Here is a 13,747-nt window from a genome sequence, read left to right as displayed (position 1 = left end):
GCCGCTAATTGGGCCGACATTTCTGAAACACCCATCAAACAAGATGCACACCGTTGCACACCATTTCCATGAAACATGTCGTTCAACCCGGAAACCGTAGCAAAACGTTGCGCACCGGTGTGAGCTTGAACGTGCCCTGAACGTGTTTTGTCAAAATAAGTGCCTGCTGCACACGCGTCAAAACCGTTTATGATAATGGAGGCGCTCACGTTCACAAAATACACGCAAGACACTCCCTTAACATTAAACTCTGATTATGCATGAGATTATGTGCGTATCTGGCAAACGCGAGTGTCTCTTTTATCATAAACCCTTTAGACGCATCTGCAGCAAGCACTTATTTTGACAAGACACGTGATGCACATAGGATCACTCGACCGCAGAACACAAGACAGGTTACATACATGTTGTGACGAACTTCGCATTGGCCGCCACTGAAAAATACTAACTAAGAAAGTCATTTTTTGCAATGTATTTGTTTCTCTGTGCAAGAACATGTAACCACATACCCAAAACTGCAGCCCCTGTGATGGATCCCACAGCTACACCTGCAATCTGGCCTGATGTTAGTCCCTGTTGGTCTTCAATGGGTTCGTCAGTGGAATTGCTGGGCTGTGTAGTAGATGTGTCCGTAGACGTGCTGAGCTGAACCTGTGTAGCAGATGTGTCCGTAGACGTGCTGGGCTGAACCCGTGTAGCAGATGTGTCCGTAGATGTGCTGGGCTGAACCTGTGCTGTAGATGTGTCCGTTGACGTGCTGGGCTGAACCTGTGCTGTAGATGTGTATGTTGAAGTGGGAAGTCTGGTTGTGTCAGTGTTTAAATCAGAGCTCACAGACGTCATTGTAGTGGTGCTCTCGGTACCAATTACTTTTCCGTAGGGAATCACTGAGAGAAACATAAAATCCATCAAAGCCTGTTCATCTCCTGATCAGATGACTGTGCTATTTTCAAAATGATCTAAAGTTGCATCTTCGCACATGTAAATGATCTGTTAAGATATTCAAACTTAAAAGAGCAAGCATACCTGAACACAGCAGGATCAAGAAGGTAAGGATGTTTCCAAGCATGGCTCAAAAATCACATCAACACTGAGAGAAAGCTGAGAATCGGTTTTTAGACAAAGATGCACTTAGTGTAATATATTTGTATTCGGATTGTAAAATGTGTTTTAAACTATACAGGAAAACTGGACATACTGAACAGAAATATAAAATACTGACCTGTTCGGAAAGATCGAGACTTTGACTAGCCGCTCCTCACTCATTTGTCTGTTTTATTCCATCGATCAGTCTTGTTAATCTATCGCAAGCTGGATCACCATAACAACCCGTCACATTTGTATACTGATATACTGACCCTGGGAATTTTATGAGGGTGATGTTATAAAAAGCCTCCGTTCCCATGGATTTATTGCTTTTGTGATTTGTGTTCCATCATTGAGGATATTTACAAGTCATAATTTCACTAATTAAACTAATCTATGGTGCATTTTTTTAAGAACACCGTGTGTACAGTTAGGCGAGAGTAGGGATGGTTGTAACATGGGTCAGTTGTATTCAATTGTGGCTAATTACTATATCAGTAACAAATAGGCTTTGTCCATTTTATGTCATTCACACACACCAATTAGGTATTTGTGAACCAATTTTAAACGTTTGGCCCATTCGCTTTGTAAAGAATCGACTCAAAAGACTCATTTATTTGCAACACTTTGTAAGGAATCGACTCAAACGAGTCATTAATTCGCGAATGCGCCAGAAACACAAGATTTAAAAATAAAATACAAATTTCGTAATTAATTAAAATACAGTAACGAAGGAACGCTGCATAGTGTAAACGAAGTAAAAGTACAATTTATTTTTCCCACCTCGGAAGGGCAACTTGAGTCGAGAAGGGCATATGGGCAGTTGCCCGGGCAACCTGAGCAACCCCCCTGTGCACGTCCCTGGTTAAGTCAGTGCTAAATAAAACGCTTTCAAAGTCCTTTTTTTTGTCATAATAATTAATTAATAATGTTACATATCTGGATATTTTAATGTTACATCTCACCACAGGGTTACAACTAACCCAGACTATGGGGTGAATTCTAACATTTAACTCCTCTAAACATGCATTTTGTGTTTGTTTGATAGAAGGTTGAGTGTAGTTTATTTACAGAATGCTGAGTGTAGTTTTTTTACAATGCTGAGTGTAGTTTATTGACTGAATGCTGTGTGTAGTTTACTGGTAGAATGCTGATTGTGTTTTTTTTTAAGGATGCTGAGAATAGTATTTTTTTGTAAAATACTGAGTGTAGTTTATTGATAGAAAGTTGATTGTAGTTAATTGATAGAAGGTTAAGTGTAGTTTATTGACAGAATGCTGATTGTACTTTGTTAAAGGAACGCTGATTGTAGTTGTATAGAATGCTAAGTGTAGTTTATTGACAGAATGCTGTGTGTAGTTTATTGACAGAATGCTGTGTGTAGTTTTCTGGTAGAATGCTGATTGTGTTTTTTATAAAATGCTGAGAATAGTATTTTTTTAAATACTGAGTGTAGTTTATTGATAGAAAGTTGATTGTAGTTAACTGATAGAAGGTTAAGTGTAGTTTATTGACAGAATGCTGATTGTATTTGTATAGAATGCTGAGTGTAGTTTATTTACAGAATGCTGAGTGTAGTTTTATACAATGCTGAGTGTAGTTTATTGACAGAATGCTGTTTGATGTTTGTTTGTAAAAAGTTGAATGTAGTTTAATGACAGAATGCTGAGTGTAGTTGCATAGAATGCTAAATGTAGTTTATTGACAGAATGCTGATTGTAGTTTTATACAATGCTGAGTGTAGTTTATTGACAGAATGCTGTTTGATGTTTGTTTGTAAAAAGTTTATTGTAGTTTAATGACAGAATGCTGAGTGTAGATGCATAGAATGCTAAATGTAGTTTATTGACAGAATGCTGATTGTAGTTGTATAGAATGCTAAATGTAGTTTATTGACAGAATGCTGATTGTAGTTTTATACAATGCTGAGTGTAGTTTATTGACAGAATGCTGTTTGATGTTTGTTTGTAAAAAGTTGAATGTAGTTTATTGACAGAATGCTGATTGTAGTTGTATAGAATGCTGAGTGTAGTTTATTGACAGAATGCTGTTTGATGTTTGTTTGTAAAAAGTTGAATGTAGTTTAATGACAGAATGCTGAGTGTAGTTGCATAGAATGCTGAGTGTAGTTTATTTACAGAATGCTGAGTGTAGTTTTATACAAAGCTGAGTGTAGTTTATTGACAGAATGCTGTTTGATGTTTGTTTGTAAAAAGTTGAATGTAGTGTATTGACAGATTGGTGATTGTAGTTGTATAGAATGCTGACTGTAGTTTATTGACAGAATGCTGAGTGTAGTTTAACAGAATGCTGAGTGTAGTTTATCGGTAGAATTCTGATTGTAGTCTTGCTGTTGAACTTTTCACCAGGAAAACATGAAAATTGGACCATAATGATGAGGGATGATTTTAATGTTACCTGATGAGGTTTATGCTTTTAACCTGTTAAACCTGCTATTTTCAAAAATAAAATAAAATAGATGTGAAGCCTTAAAAACTATGTTTGTTTAAAACATTTTAAGTGTATTGTAACTATAACATGTCCTCATTCTTTATTTTTATTTCTTAAGTTTTATTGTGTATTTTAATCTATATGAAGTATTGGTGGTTTAGGGTTAGTGAGTGCTAATATCATATACTGGTAATAATATGATTTTGAAAAGTGGCTTAAAGCTTGTGTTATTCTTATCGTGTCCACATGATCAAGTTACCGCATGACACTGCGGTTTACAAGCACTGCTTTATCTAATAGCGGTTGCTAGACTGGGAAAACTGTGGACCAGTGACGTGGAAAGTACAACAAGGAGAGCGTATAATTGGTCCCAAAGAGTGGGAACTATGTCCTGGGGACTTTAGGGTTGAAGTTACACTGACACCGGATCAGTTCTCTCTCCTGTCTTTCTAGATCAACGTGAATGAGCAGCTAACAAGTGGGGGTTGATGGGATAGATGGATTAGGATGATACAGGCCTAACTGTTTAGGAACAAAGGCTTTCCTGTACATCACCTCCACTGAGACTCATACACCCTGTGACCTTAAAACCATTGTGTGTCTCTTTCTTCCTAATACAGTGTGAACAACAACATAATTACATAAACATATCCACACACACCGTATCCTAACCGTACACGTGATAAATATATATATTTTATGCTAATTGGTTTCTGTGCTAGCTCCACCCATGCAAAGATTAAATTTGATGAAAGTTCTGTGCATCATAAAAATTAATCATCAAACATGAATGATGACAATATTTACCTCAGAGCTTAAAAATAAATGATAGGAAACAAATTATCTCTATAAGAACAAACAAACAACTTTATTTCATATCAGATGTTGTATATTAACCACTGAATATGTATTTCAACAATGTTATTTGGTTATGTACTTAAAGTTCCCATGAAGTCATGATCGACTTTGTGACAAATTCTGAATCAAAAGGAATATCACACGAAGAGGAATAGTGGGCGTGGCTTGTAATTTCCACTGGGAATTGATTGGAAATAAAAAAGCAGGCGTTTGATTCAGAAATAAAACTCACAGCAGACTAACAGTTGGAGGGGCGGCGTTTACGGATGCTCCCGCCCATGCCGTCTAGCTGACGTCCCCTGAGAATGATCGACACAACAGGGCGGAAGTACATGTTAAAGATTTTAATTAATAGTAATAAGGGTAAATTAACAAAAAAATTACCCACGTGGATAAATCGTTTAAACGAACACTGCAATATTGCATAAAAAAATAGAATTGTCAGTTTTTCCGGGGACCATTTTATTAAATATTATATTATATTATACATATTAAATAATATTTAAATATATTAAAAACATTTAAATAAATAAATAAATAATGATAAAAATATATATATACATACATACATTCACATAAAATTTAATATTATATAATATTATATATATATATATATATATATACACATATTAAAATGGTCCCCAGAAAAACGGCCAACTTAGTTTTTTTAATGCAATATTGCAGTGTTCATTTAAATGATTTATCATCGTGGGTCATTTTTTATTATTGTAGATTACTATATTTAATTTATTTTATATATATATATATATTATAATTCTCATAAGCTCATAATACTAAAACAGCACAATTTGAGCTATTGGAGCTTTTATTTTGAAAATCAGTCCGCTCACGCGCATACCGTATTACCTAACATATGCGCGCACAGAAACACCGCGGGGGCTGGCTTGATCGTGAATTTTCCAAGCGCGGCTGGTTTGACCGCAGTCAGCGCGTTCACAAACTCTACACAACAGCTCAGGATTGTGCAAAGCTCTTCGAGAATCGGACACGCGCCCAGCGAACTCTTTCCTCTTTCAACCATTTCTGCATGAACACCCGCATTGAAACAGTTAAGAAGTAAATCCCGGTTGTCGCTTTACAGACTATAACATGTAACGGAATACTCGCCGGGTTTTGAAACACGAGAGAAAACGAGCGATCAATCTCCTCCTCCACCGTTATTCGGTGTGTAAACAGGACAGTCAACGCTGCTGAGGCAGGAGATCCGTAGCTCTAATGCTGCCCTGACTAGACCGTTTAAACGCGCGTTCTTGTTTTGGGCCCAGGTTTAATAGCGGGACAAGTGCACGGCAATGATGTTGCAAGTGTTGGCTTGCGGTGTCGTGCTCTTCCCCGGTCTCTTCTTCACTTTCAGGAAAGTGCTTCCGTCCATTTTCAAGCAGTGGACAGATGCCGACGTCGTGCTGGTCAGCGAGAGGTCAGTGTGCTTACACAATTTAGCGTTTGCTATTTGTCACTGTATCTTCCCAAATAACGCGGTTAAAATAAAGGTGCAAAGGGTCATTCGCAGCGATGCTATAAAAGAACCATAGTTTACTATGGTCTTCGTCGTAAATGGAGACTCCAATAAAGTTTAAAACTCATTTTTTTGCATCAGATATACATTGATTGCGTCACTGTTGTTTTGATGCATTGTAACACACTGTAAAAGGTGAATAAGCGCAGTTTAATGCGCATGACCTATGACTTTTATTATACCTAATGTAGCATGTTGATTTAATAATATTACATTTATATTAAGCCCCAGCTCGTTTGTATCTAATGAAGCACATGTTTTGCTATTTTACAAAAGAATGTGATGGTTCATACCAGCTGTAATGTTTGTCCCATAAACCTACTGTATAGCCCATAATAGGTGAATTGATACAATTATATTTATCCATTACCATTTAGTTTTTGATGTTTAATTTACTATAATTAAACATTATAGACATCTATAACTATTTATAATCCGACTATGCTTTTGTAGCGTTGCTCTTATTATCTATCCTATGAACTATATTAGGATTATCGCATGGCCTTAATCACTCCATCCATGAGTTCAGTGAAGTCTGAACATGATGGAGCTGAAATACAAGCCGCTATGTTCTTAGTCATTGGCAGATATTCAACTCATTTCTTTTTACAGATGTGCAACCATGCCTGCGTTAAATTAGGCTTTTAATTATATGAATCAAACCTGAACTGTACAATAACTTTAATGTACTAATTCTGGTCATTCACCCCTTAACCTTCAAAGAAAGCCTAATCATCATTAATGTGTGATGATTTCTAACCCAACATCTGCCATTTAACATCTCTAGCAACTTGTAACTAGTTAATGTTATTGTAACTAAGGGTGGAGAAATTTTATCAGTGGTCATCCATACATGCACGCATATGTGTTTTATGCAGATAAGCAGTTTCTGATTGGTTCTGAGACATAAATTGTCATTGACAGTAGCTTGTGTGTGTACAGTAGCTTAAATATGTATTTACCGTATTACAACAATTTAAATTTCATTAAATGATCTTTTATATGGTTGTGCAACATGTAATGATAGTGATACACCAAAGTTCTATCCACCAAGTAGCTCATCCATTCTGTGCATGCATGAGATGAGATAATTGTCCGTACCAGTAGGTGGCAGCAGTTGTGTGTTCACTCTTGCGTTGTTTGCGTGCTTCGTCACTTGCGTTTTTCTTCCTGGCTTAGAAAAGTCAGATTCCTAAGCAAGTGCCATTGCAGATTTAACATGGTGCGTTGGGCAAAAAATTGCAACAGTGGGTGACGTACATAAGCGGTGCACACCGAAAAAGTAAGATGGTGCTCAAACTCAAAAATTCTATACTTTCTAAGCACACACGCTAAACTGTTCGTTTAAATGCTTATATCTTCTGTATGCACATGTTGATTCATACCAAAATGCTTTTTTGCATAGTTGTGTTTGATACATGAAAACGTCTCGGGTTACGTATGTAACTGTTGTTCCCTGAGAGGGAACGAGACGCTGCGTCTCCCTTGCCATACTTCCTGCATCCCTGTAACGCCGTCTTTGGCAATATTTCAGATAGCAATATACTTCCTGGCTCCCGCGTCGCCCTGTCTTTGTCGTTAAGCCTCACTATTGGTTGAATTTGATACACACATTCAGACGCACTTACCCCTGGAGGCGTCCCCAAAGTGTGACCGCAGTGACTCAGAGCGAGTTCCTGCGAAAGGGAACTGTAACAATGTATCTTTAAGGAAACACGATGTAACCTTGCTCTCACTTGAAATGTGTCCCCTCATTTAGTCTTTGAATTTGAGGGTATTGGACCTGGAAAGTCCTTGAAAGGTCCTTGAATTTGAAGTTAACTAAAGTGTGGGAACTCCGCATCAGTAAAGCCGGTTCAGTGATTGGTAGTAAATCGCCATCACCTGCTTTCATGGAGCGGCATTTACTACACAGAACCGGATTTCACTGAGAAGCTAGGCGAAATCGCATACAATATTGGAGGCGATTTCACATGATCATGAACGTGACTTTGCGATCTTCACTGTGAAATTCGGCTCTGTGTAATAAATACCACACATTTACTACTAATCATCGAACCATCTTTACTGATGAGACACGCATGAGAATCGAAGGCGATTTTATTTTGCCCAGCCTTTCCAAAAACGCTTTTAAAATATGAACAATGTAATTTAACTCCGAGGTTCTTTCTTTTTTACTATTTAGAGTTTCGAAAGCTTTTGCTTTATCACGTTCGTTTTTGGACATTTTGTTGTCCAAAAAGCATTCAAAGTGCATGTTAATGTGAAACAATTATGATGATAATAATTATATAGGGCTGTAACGATTAATCGTGCAAATGCGCATTTTTTCAATGAATGCATTTTAACTATATTACGGTGAAATCTCGGCACATCCCAAAGCCAGGGGGCGCTCTCGTGCAGAAACTCCCTTTGTGCCACAGAAGAAGTATCATTACAAATGCTATTCCAGGAAATGTCTATAAGGTATATATATTTTTCTGTTCTTCAAATTGTTTCATGTATTTTCATGATAATAAAGAATATTTTGAATGTTTTTGTTTAACGAGTGTTGTTTTTTAAATGCACATTATAAATAGTAATAGACCGATATATCGGTTTTATGTGTATCGGCATCGACCGATACGTGGCTGCCGTGTTCGCCGATTTTTTTCTGGCATTATTTACAGACAGAGTGCTGGAAGCCGCAAGCGATTGCAAGTCATGTGACTAAAATCAACCAACCTTTCCATGACAATATCGAAAGCTCGGCCTAACAGCTGATCATAGCTGAACAAAGCGGGTTTTTATCTCTATGGGACGGTTTCCCGAACAGGGATTAGACTATTTAAAATCGATTCTGAATCGATTTCAGACAGCCATTTTTAATGGGACACGCGATTAATCGTTACAGCCCTATAATAATAACTATCGTCATGAAAGCCCGCAATCGGCTATATGTCTGACTATTGTCGATGGATGATACTATCGTCTATCGACACAACTTAACTTTCTGTTATCTTTTACATAAAGTGAGAGAGTTACAAACTGTTACAGGTGAATACGAAACCTGTTTCCAAGCAGAATTCATGTCCCACTATACAATAATAGATCACTGCTGATTTGAGATTGTCACCAGCCCTTTTTGCATGAATGTGCAATTTTGGTTCAGTGGAACAGTATGATTAGATTAGCTGATTATATTCTTTTGTGTTACTTCTATAGGACAGTGAAAAGCGATAAACCCTTGCTCTGACTGTAGTGACAATAACCAAGTTCAGGGTTCATTATATGCTTATTCTTCTCTTCGGAAAAAAATAACATGGAGTACAAAAGCTTCAGAGCCTTCTTGTTGTACTTAAAATAAATTTGCAGACAGTTCAAAGAAAACCCTAAAAAAAGTTAAAGAAAGCTTAGAAAACCAATAACTAATCAGTGACAAAATGTGACTAGCACCAATTGCACTCCTCAAGCATATCTGTGTTTGGTACCCATACATGCTGATTGATAGGTACGCAGCTAATCTTTGCTCTTTAGGATCAATGCTTGCTGGTTAGTGGTGGTTAGAGATGTGTCTCTGTACTCAGTATAGAGGATGAGAGATGTTAAAGGAGTGATAATGAGGTGACACAGACTCTGGACTTTTACAAAGAAGTTCAATCAGTTCTATAGAAGTTTTTATCGGACGCATGTGCGTTGTTGTGGTTACACTTTTGGGCGCAACTTAACTTTGTTTAATGGTCTGACTAGTGGCTAAACTGAACTCTGAAACAAATACCTCGTCGAAAATAACAAATGTGGTTTCCTAAAGACGAGGGGAGACGGCGATCAACGCTATGTAAAGAGAGGTTTGGCAACTGATGTTTAGTTAAGATTGTATACAATACTGTGTAAAATGTGTACTATATAACGTTAGCTCAGTGTAGTTTTTGATATGCTTTAGCTAATCTACTTGTTGTTTATTTAGCTTGTTATCAAAAATAAAGTACTCTGAAAGAACTCAGTAGTTATTGATTCTTTGCAGATTTTACCGGAAGTTACGTTTGTTCCACAAAACCGCTTGTTTATTTTGTTACTGCTGAAACAATATGATAGTAGAAGGCATGTTTAGGCTTTTTTGAATCTCTAACTGAAGTTGTTGTGGTGTTTATCATTTTTGCTCTTTGATAAACCAAAAAAAAAAAAATTAATGAAAGCACTTAATTGCATACATTTTTATTTTTAAAGTCAGAATCATAAGAATCACCTGAATTATAAGTATCACATCATTGGATAATAATAACAAAATGGCACTATGATCGTTCTGAATCCAATTTAATATACAGTAACATGATAATATAATATTACACAAGTATTCAGGGATTTAAATGCATTACAAATACAAAAAGTTAGCAGCACTACTGTGGCATCACTTCCTCCTCCTGTGGCTTTAATTTGTTTTTGGTTTTTGTGGAGGAAATTGTTTCAAACATTATTTAATCTGATCTTCACAAGCATCCTTGGCACTACAGTTATGCTTTTACAGACCACTGAAAGCTGTTACCCCTTTAACTCTTTCACCGCCAGCGTTTTTAAAAAAAGTTGCCAGCCAGCGCCAGCGTTTTTCATGATTTTCACCAAAGTTTAATGCCTTCCAGAAAATGTTCTTCTTTAAATATATAAACATACAATATACCAAATGAAAGAACAGACCCTCTGCTTTCAAACAAAAAAAACCGTTTCATCCTACCTTTAGTGGTTCTTTTGCAATCAGCTTTTGAATATGGGTAGGTTTTTGCAAAAACACCATATTTTGAGCAAAAAGCAGAAATAATTCCATTTTTATGACGGACTTTTCATAGAGATCCGATTCAGAGCGATCTTTAAAACAGACACGGACATGCAGCAGCTTGGCATAGGGCAATACTTCCGGTTTTAAAAAGTTGCGGAAGGGCGCCACCTGGTGGATAATAGCGGTATTGCGGAAAGACGGAATATCTCGTCATTGGCGGGGAAGCGTTTTCTCTTAATTGACGAGAAATCTCGTCAATGGCGGGGAAAGAGTTAAAATGAAATGTAAACCAAAGATGGCCCCAAGCTGTCACTGGGGCTGCAAACGTTCCTAATACTGTATGTATGTATTTATGCACATATTTGTATACATTTGGCACCAGTATGTACCTCTGAGGTACTAATATGAACTCTTTGGTACCAATATGTACCTCTGAGGTACTAATATGAACTCTTTGGTACCAATATGTACCTCTGAGGTACTAATATGAACTCTTTTGTACCAATATGTAACTCTGAGGTACTAATATGAACTCTTTTGTACCAATATGTAACTCTGAGGTACTAATATGAACTCTTTGGTAATGAAGGACTGATATGAACTCTTTGGTACCAATATGTACCTCCGAGGTACTGATATACACCCTTTGTTACCAGTATGTACCTCCAAGGGACATACATATAAACTCTTTGGTACCAGTATGTACCTCTGAGGTACTGATATACACTCTTTGTTACCAGTATGTACCTCCAAGGGACATACATATAAACTCTTTGGTACCAATATGTACCTCTGAGGTACTAATATGAACTCTTTGGTACCAATATGTAACTCTGAGGTACTAATATGAACTCTTTGGTACCAATATGTAACTCTGAGGTACTAATATGAACTCTTTGGTACCAATATGTAACTCTGAGGTACTAATATGAACTCTTTGGTACCAATATGTAACTCTGAGGTACTAATATGAACTCTTTGGTACCAATATGTAACTCTAAGGTACTAATATGAACTCTTTGGTACCAATATGTAACTCTGAGGTACTACTATGAACTCTTTGGTACCAATATGTAACTCTGAGGTACTAATATGAACTCTTTGGTACCAATATGTAACTCTGAGGTACTAATATGAACTCTTTGTTACCAGTATGTACCTCCAAGGGACATACATATAAACTCTTTGGTACCAATATGTACCTCTGAGGTACTAATTTGAACTCTTTGGTACCAATATGTAACTCTGAGGTACTAATATGAACTCTTTGTTACCAGTATGTACCTCCAAGGGACATACATATAAACTCTTTGGTACCAATATGTACCTCTGAGGTACTAATATGAACTCTTTGGTACCAATATGTAACTCTGAGGTACTAATATGAACTCTTTGGTACCAATATGTAACTCTGAGGTACTAAATATGTACTCTTTGGTACCAATATGTATCTCAAGGTACTAATATGAACTCTTTAGTACCAATATGTAACTCCTGAGGTACAATTATGAACTCTTTGGTACTAGTTTGTACCTCCGGGGGACTGGTATGCCCTCTTTGGTACCAGTATATATCTCTGATGTATTGATATGCACTCTTTGTTACCAATATGTACCTCCGAGGTACTGATATGAACTCTTTGGTATTAGTATGTACCTCCGAAGGACAGATATGAACTCTTTGGTACTAGTATGTACCACCAAGGGACTGATATGCACTCTTTGGTACTAGTATGTACCTCCGAGGGACTGATGTAAACTCTTTGGTACTAATATGAACTCTTTGCTACCAGTATGTACCTCCAAGGTACTGATATACACTCTTTGTTACCAGTCTGTACCTCCAAGTGACATATATATAAACTCTTTGGAACCAGTATGTACCTCTGAGGTACTGATATACACTCTTTGTTACCAGTATGTACCTCCAAGGAACATACATATAAACTCTTTGGTACCAATATGTACCTCTGAGGTACTAATATGAACGCTTTGGTACCAATATGTAACTCTGAGGTGCTAATATGTACTCTTTGGTACCGAGGGACTGATATGAACTCTTTGGTACCAGTATGTATCTCGAGGTACTAATATGAACTCTTTGGTACTAGTATGTACCACCAAGGGACTGATATGCACTTTTTGGTACTAGTATGTACCTCTGAGGGACTGATGTGAACTCTTTGGTACTGATATGCAATCTTTGGTATCAGTATATACCTCCGAGGTACTGATATACACTCTTTGTTACCAGTATGTACTTCCAAGGGACATATAAACTCTTTGTTACCAGTATGTTCCTCCAAGGTACTGATATTCACTCTTTGTTACCAGTATGTACCTCTGAGGTACTGATATGCACTCTTTGGTACGAATATGTAGCTCCGAGGTACTGAGATGAACTCCTTGGTACCAGTATGTACCTCCTGAGGTAATAATATGAACTCAAAATATGAAGATTTTGAAAGGGTACTACCTAAGTGACAGCTAGGGACCATTTTCTGACCATTTTATTCTTCTAGTAGATTAATAATAATACAAGGCTATCTTTGAGTTGCTTCACAACAGAGGTATCCTACATCTGGAAGAAGAGATCATATTACTTTTTAATATTGACTCTTCTGTAGATTTTTATTTCTAACTTTAATCAAACACAGCTGAATCCCAGCATTATGGGCAGGTGTATGAAAGCAGGGTTGTAACCAGAGACAGTAAAAGGGAAGAGGAGACCAAGCACTCATAGACGAATGAATAAAACGCTCAGTGACTGCATACAAAACTAAAGGAAGCTGCGTTGCTGCCTGGTCGGTCAATGGCTAAACAAACAGCTCTTTTGTATGCAGGACCTTTTAATAAAACTGACTTGATATCAGCTTTGATGCTTTCTTATTACTAAAAACTGCCTGGAAAGTTAGTTTGGTGGGTATAGTAAAGTGCAGTTAATTTGGACCAACATGACATGAGTATTTTTTGTTTAGTTTAGACTGGACCTTAAATACGCACTGAAGTGCTTGAAATGAGCAGCTTTGTTCAACTTGTTTACGTAATTTCCACTAAAACAGGAAG

At 37.1% G+C, this 13,747-nt stretch overlaps 1 protein-coding gene across 1 annotated transcript in view; it reads left to right on the top strand.

Moving 5' to 3' along the window:
• Positions 1-5,293: 5,293 nt before the first annotated feature.
• tlcd3a (TLC domain containing 3A) overlaps positions 5,294-13,747 on the top strand; it is a 31,163-nt gene continuing 22,709 nt past the window's right edge. The window contains exon 1 of the mRNA XM_065284266.1: positions 5,294-5,833. Within this exon, the coding sequence (XP_065140338.1) occupies positions 5,709-5,833 (125 nt within the window). The 5' untranslated portion in view covers positions 5,294-5,708. The remainder of the gene's footprint in view (positions 5,834-13,747) is intronic.

Source organism: Paramisgurnus dabryanus, chromosome 5 (assembly GCF_030506205.2).
Source record: "Paramisgurnus dabryanus chromosome 5, PD_genome_1.1, whole genome shotgun sequence".
Lineage (NCBI taxonomy): Eukaryota > Metazoa > Chordata > Actinopteri > Cypriniformes > Cobitidae > Paramisgurnus > Paramisgurnus dabryanus.
This window is presented reverse-complemented; position numbering and strand designations above follow the sequence as displayed.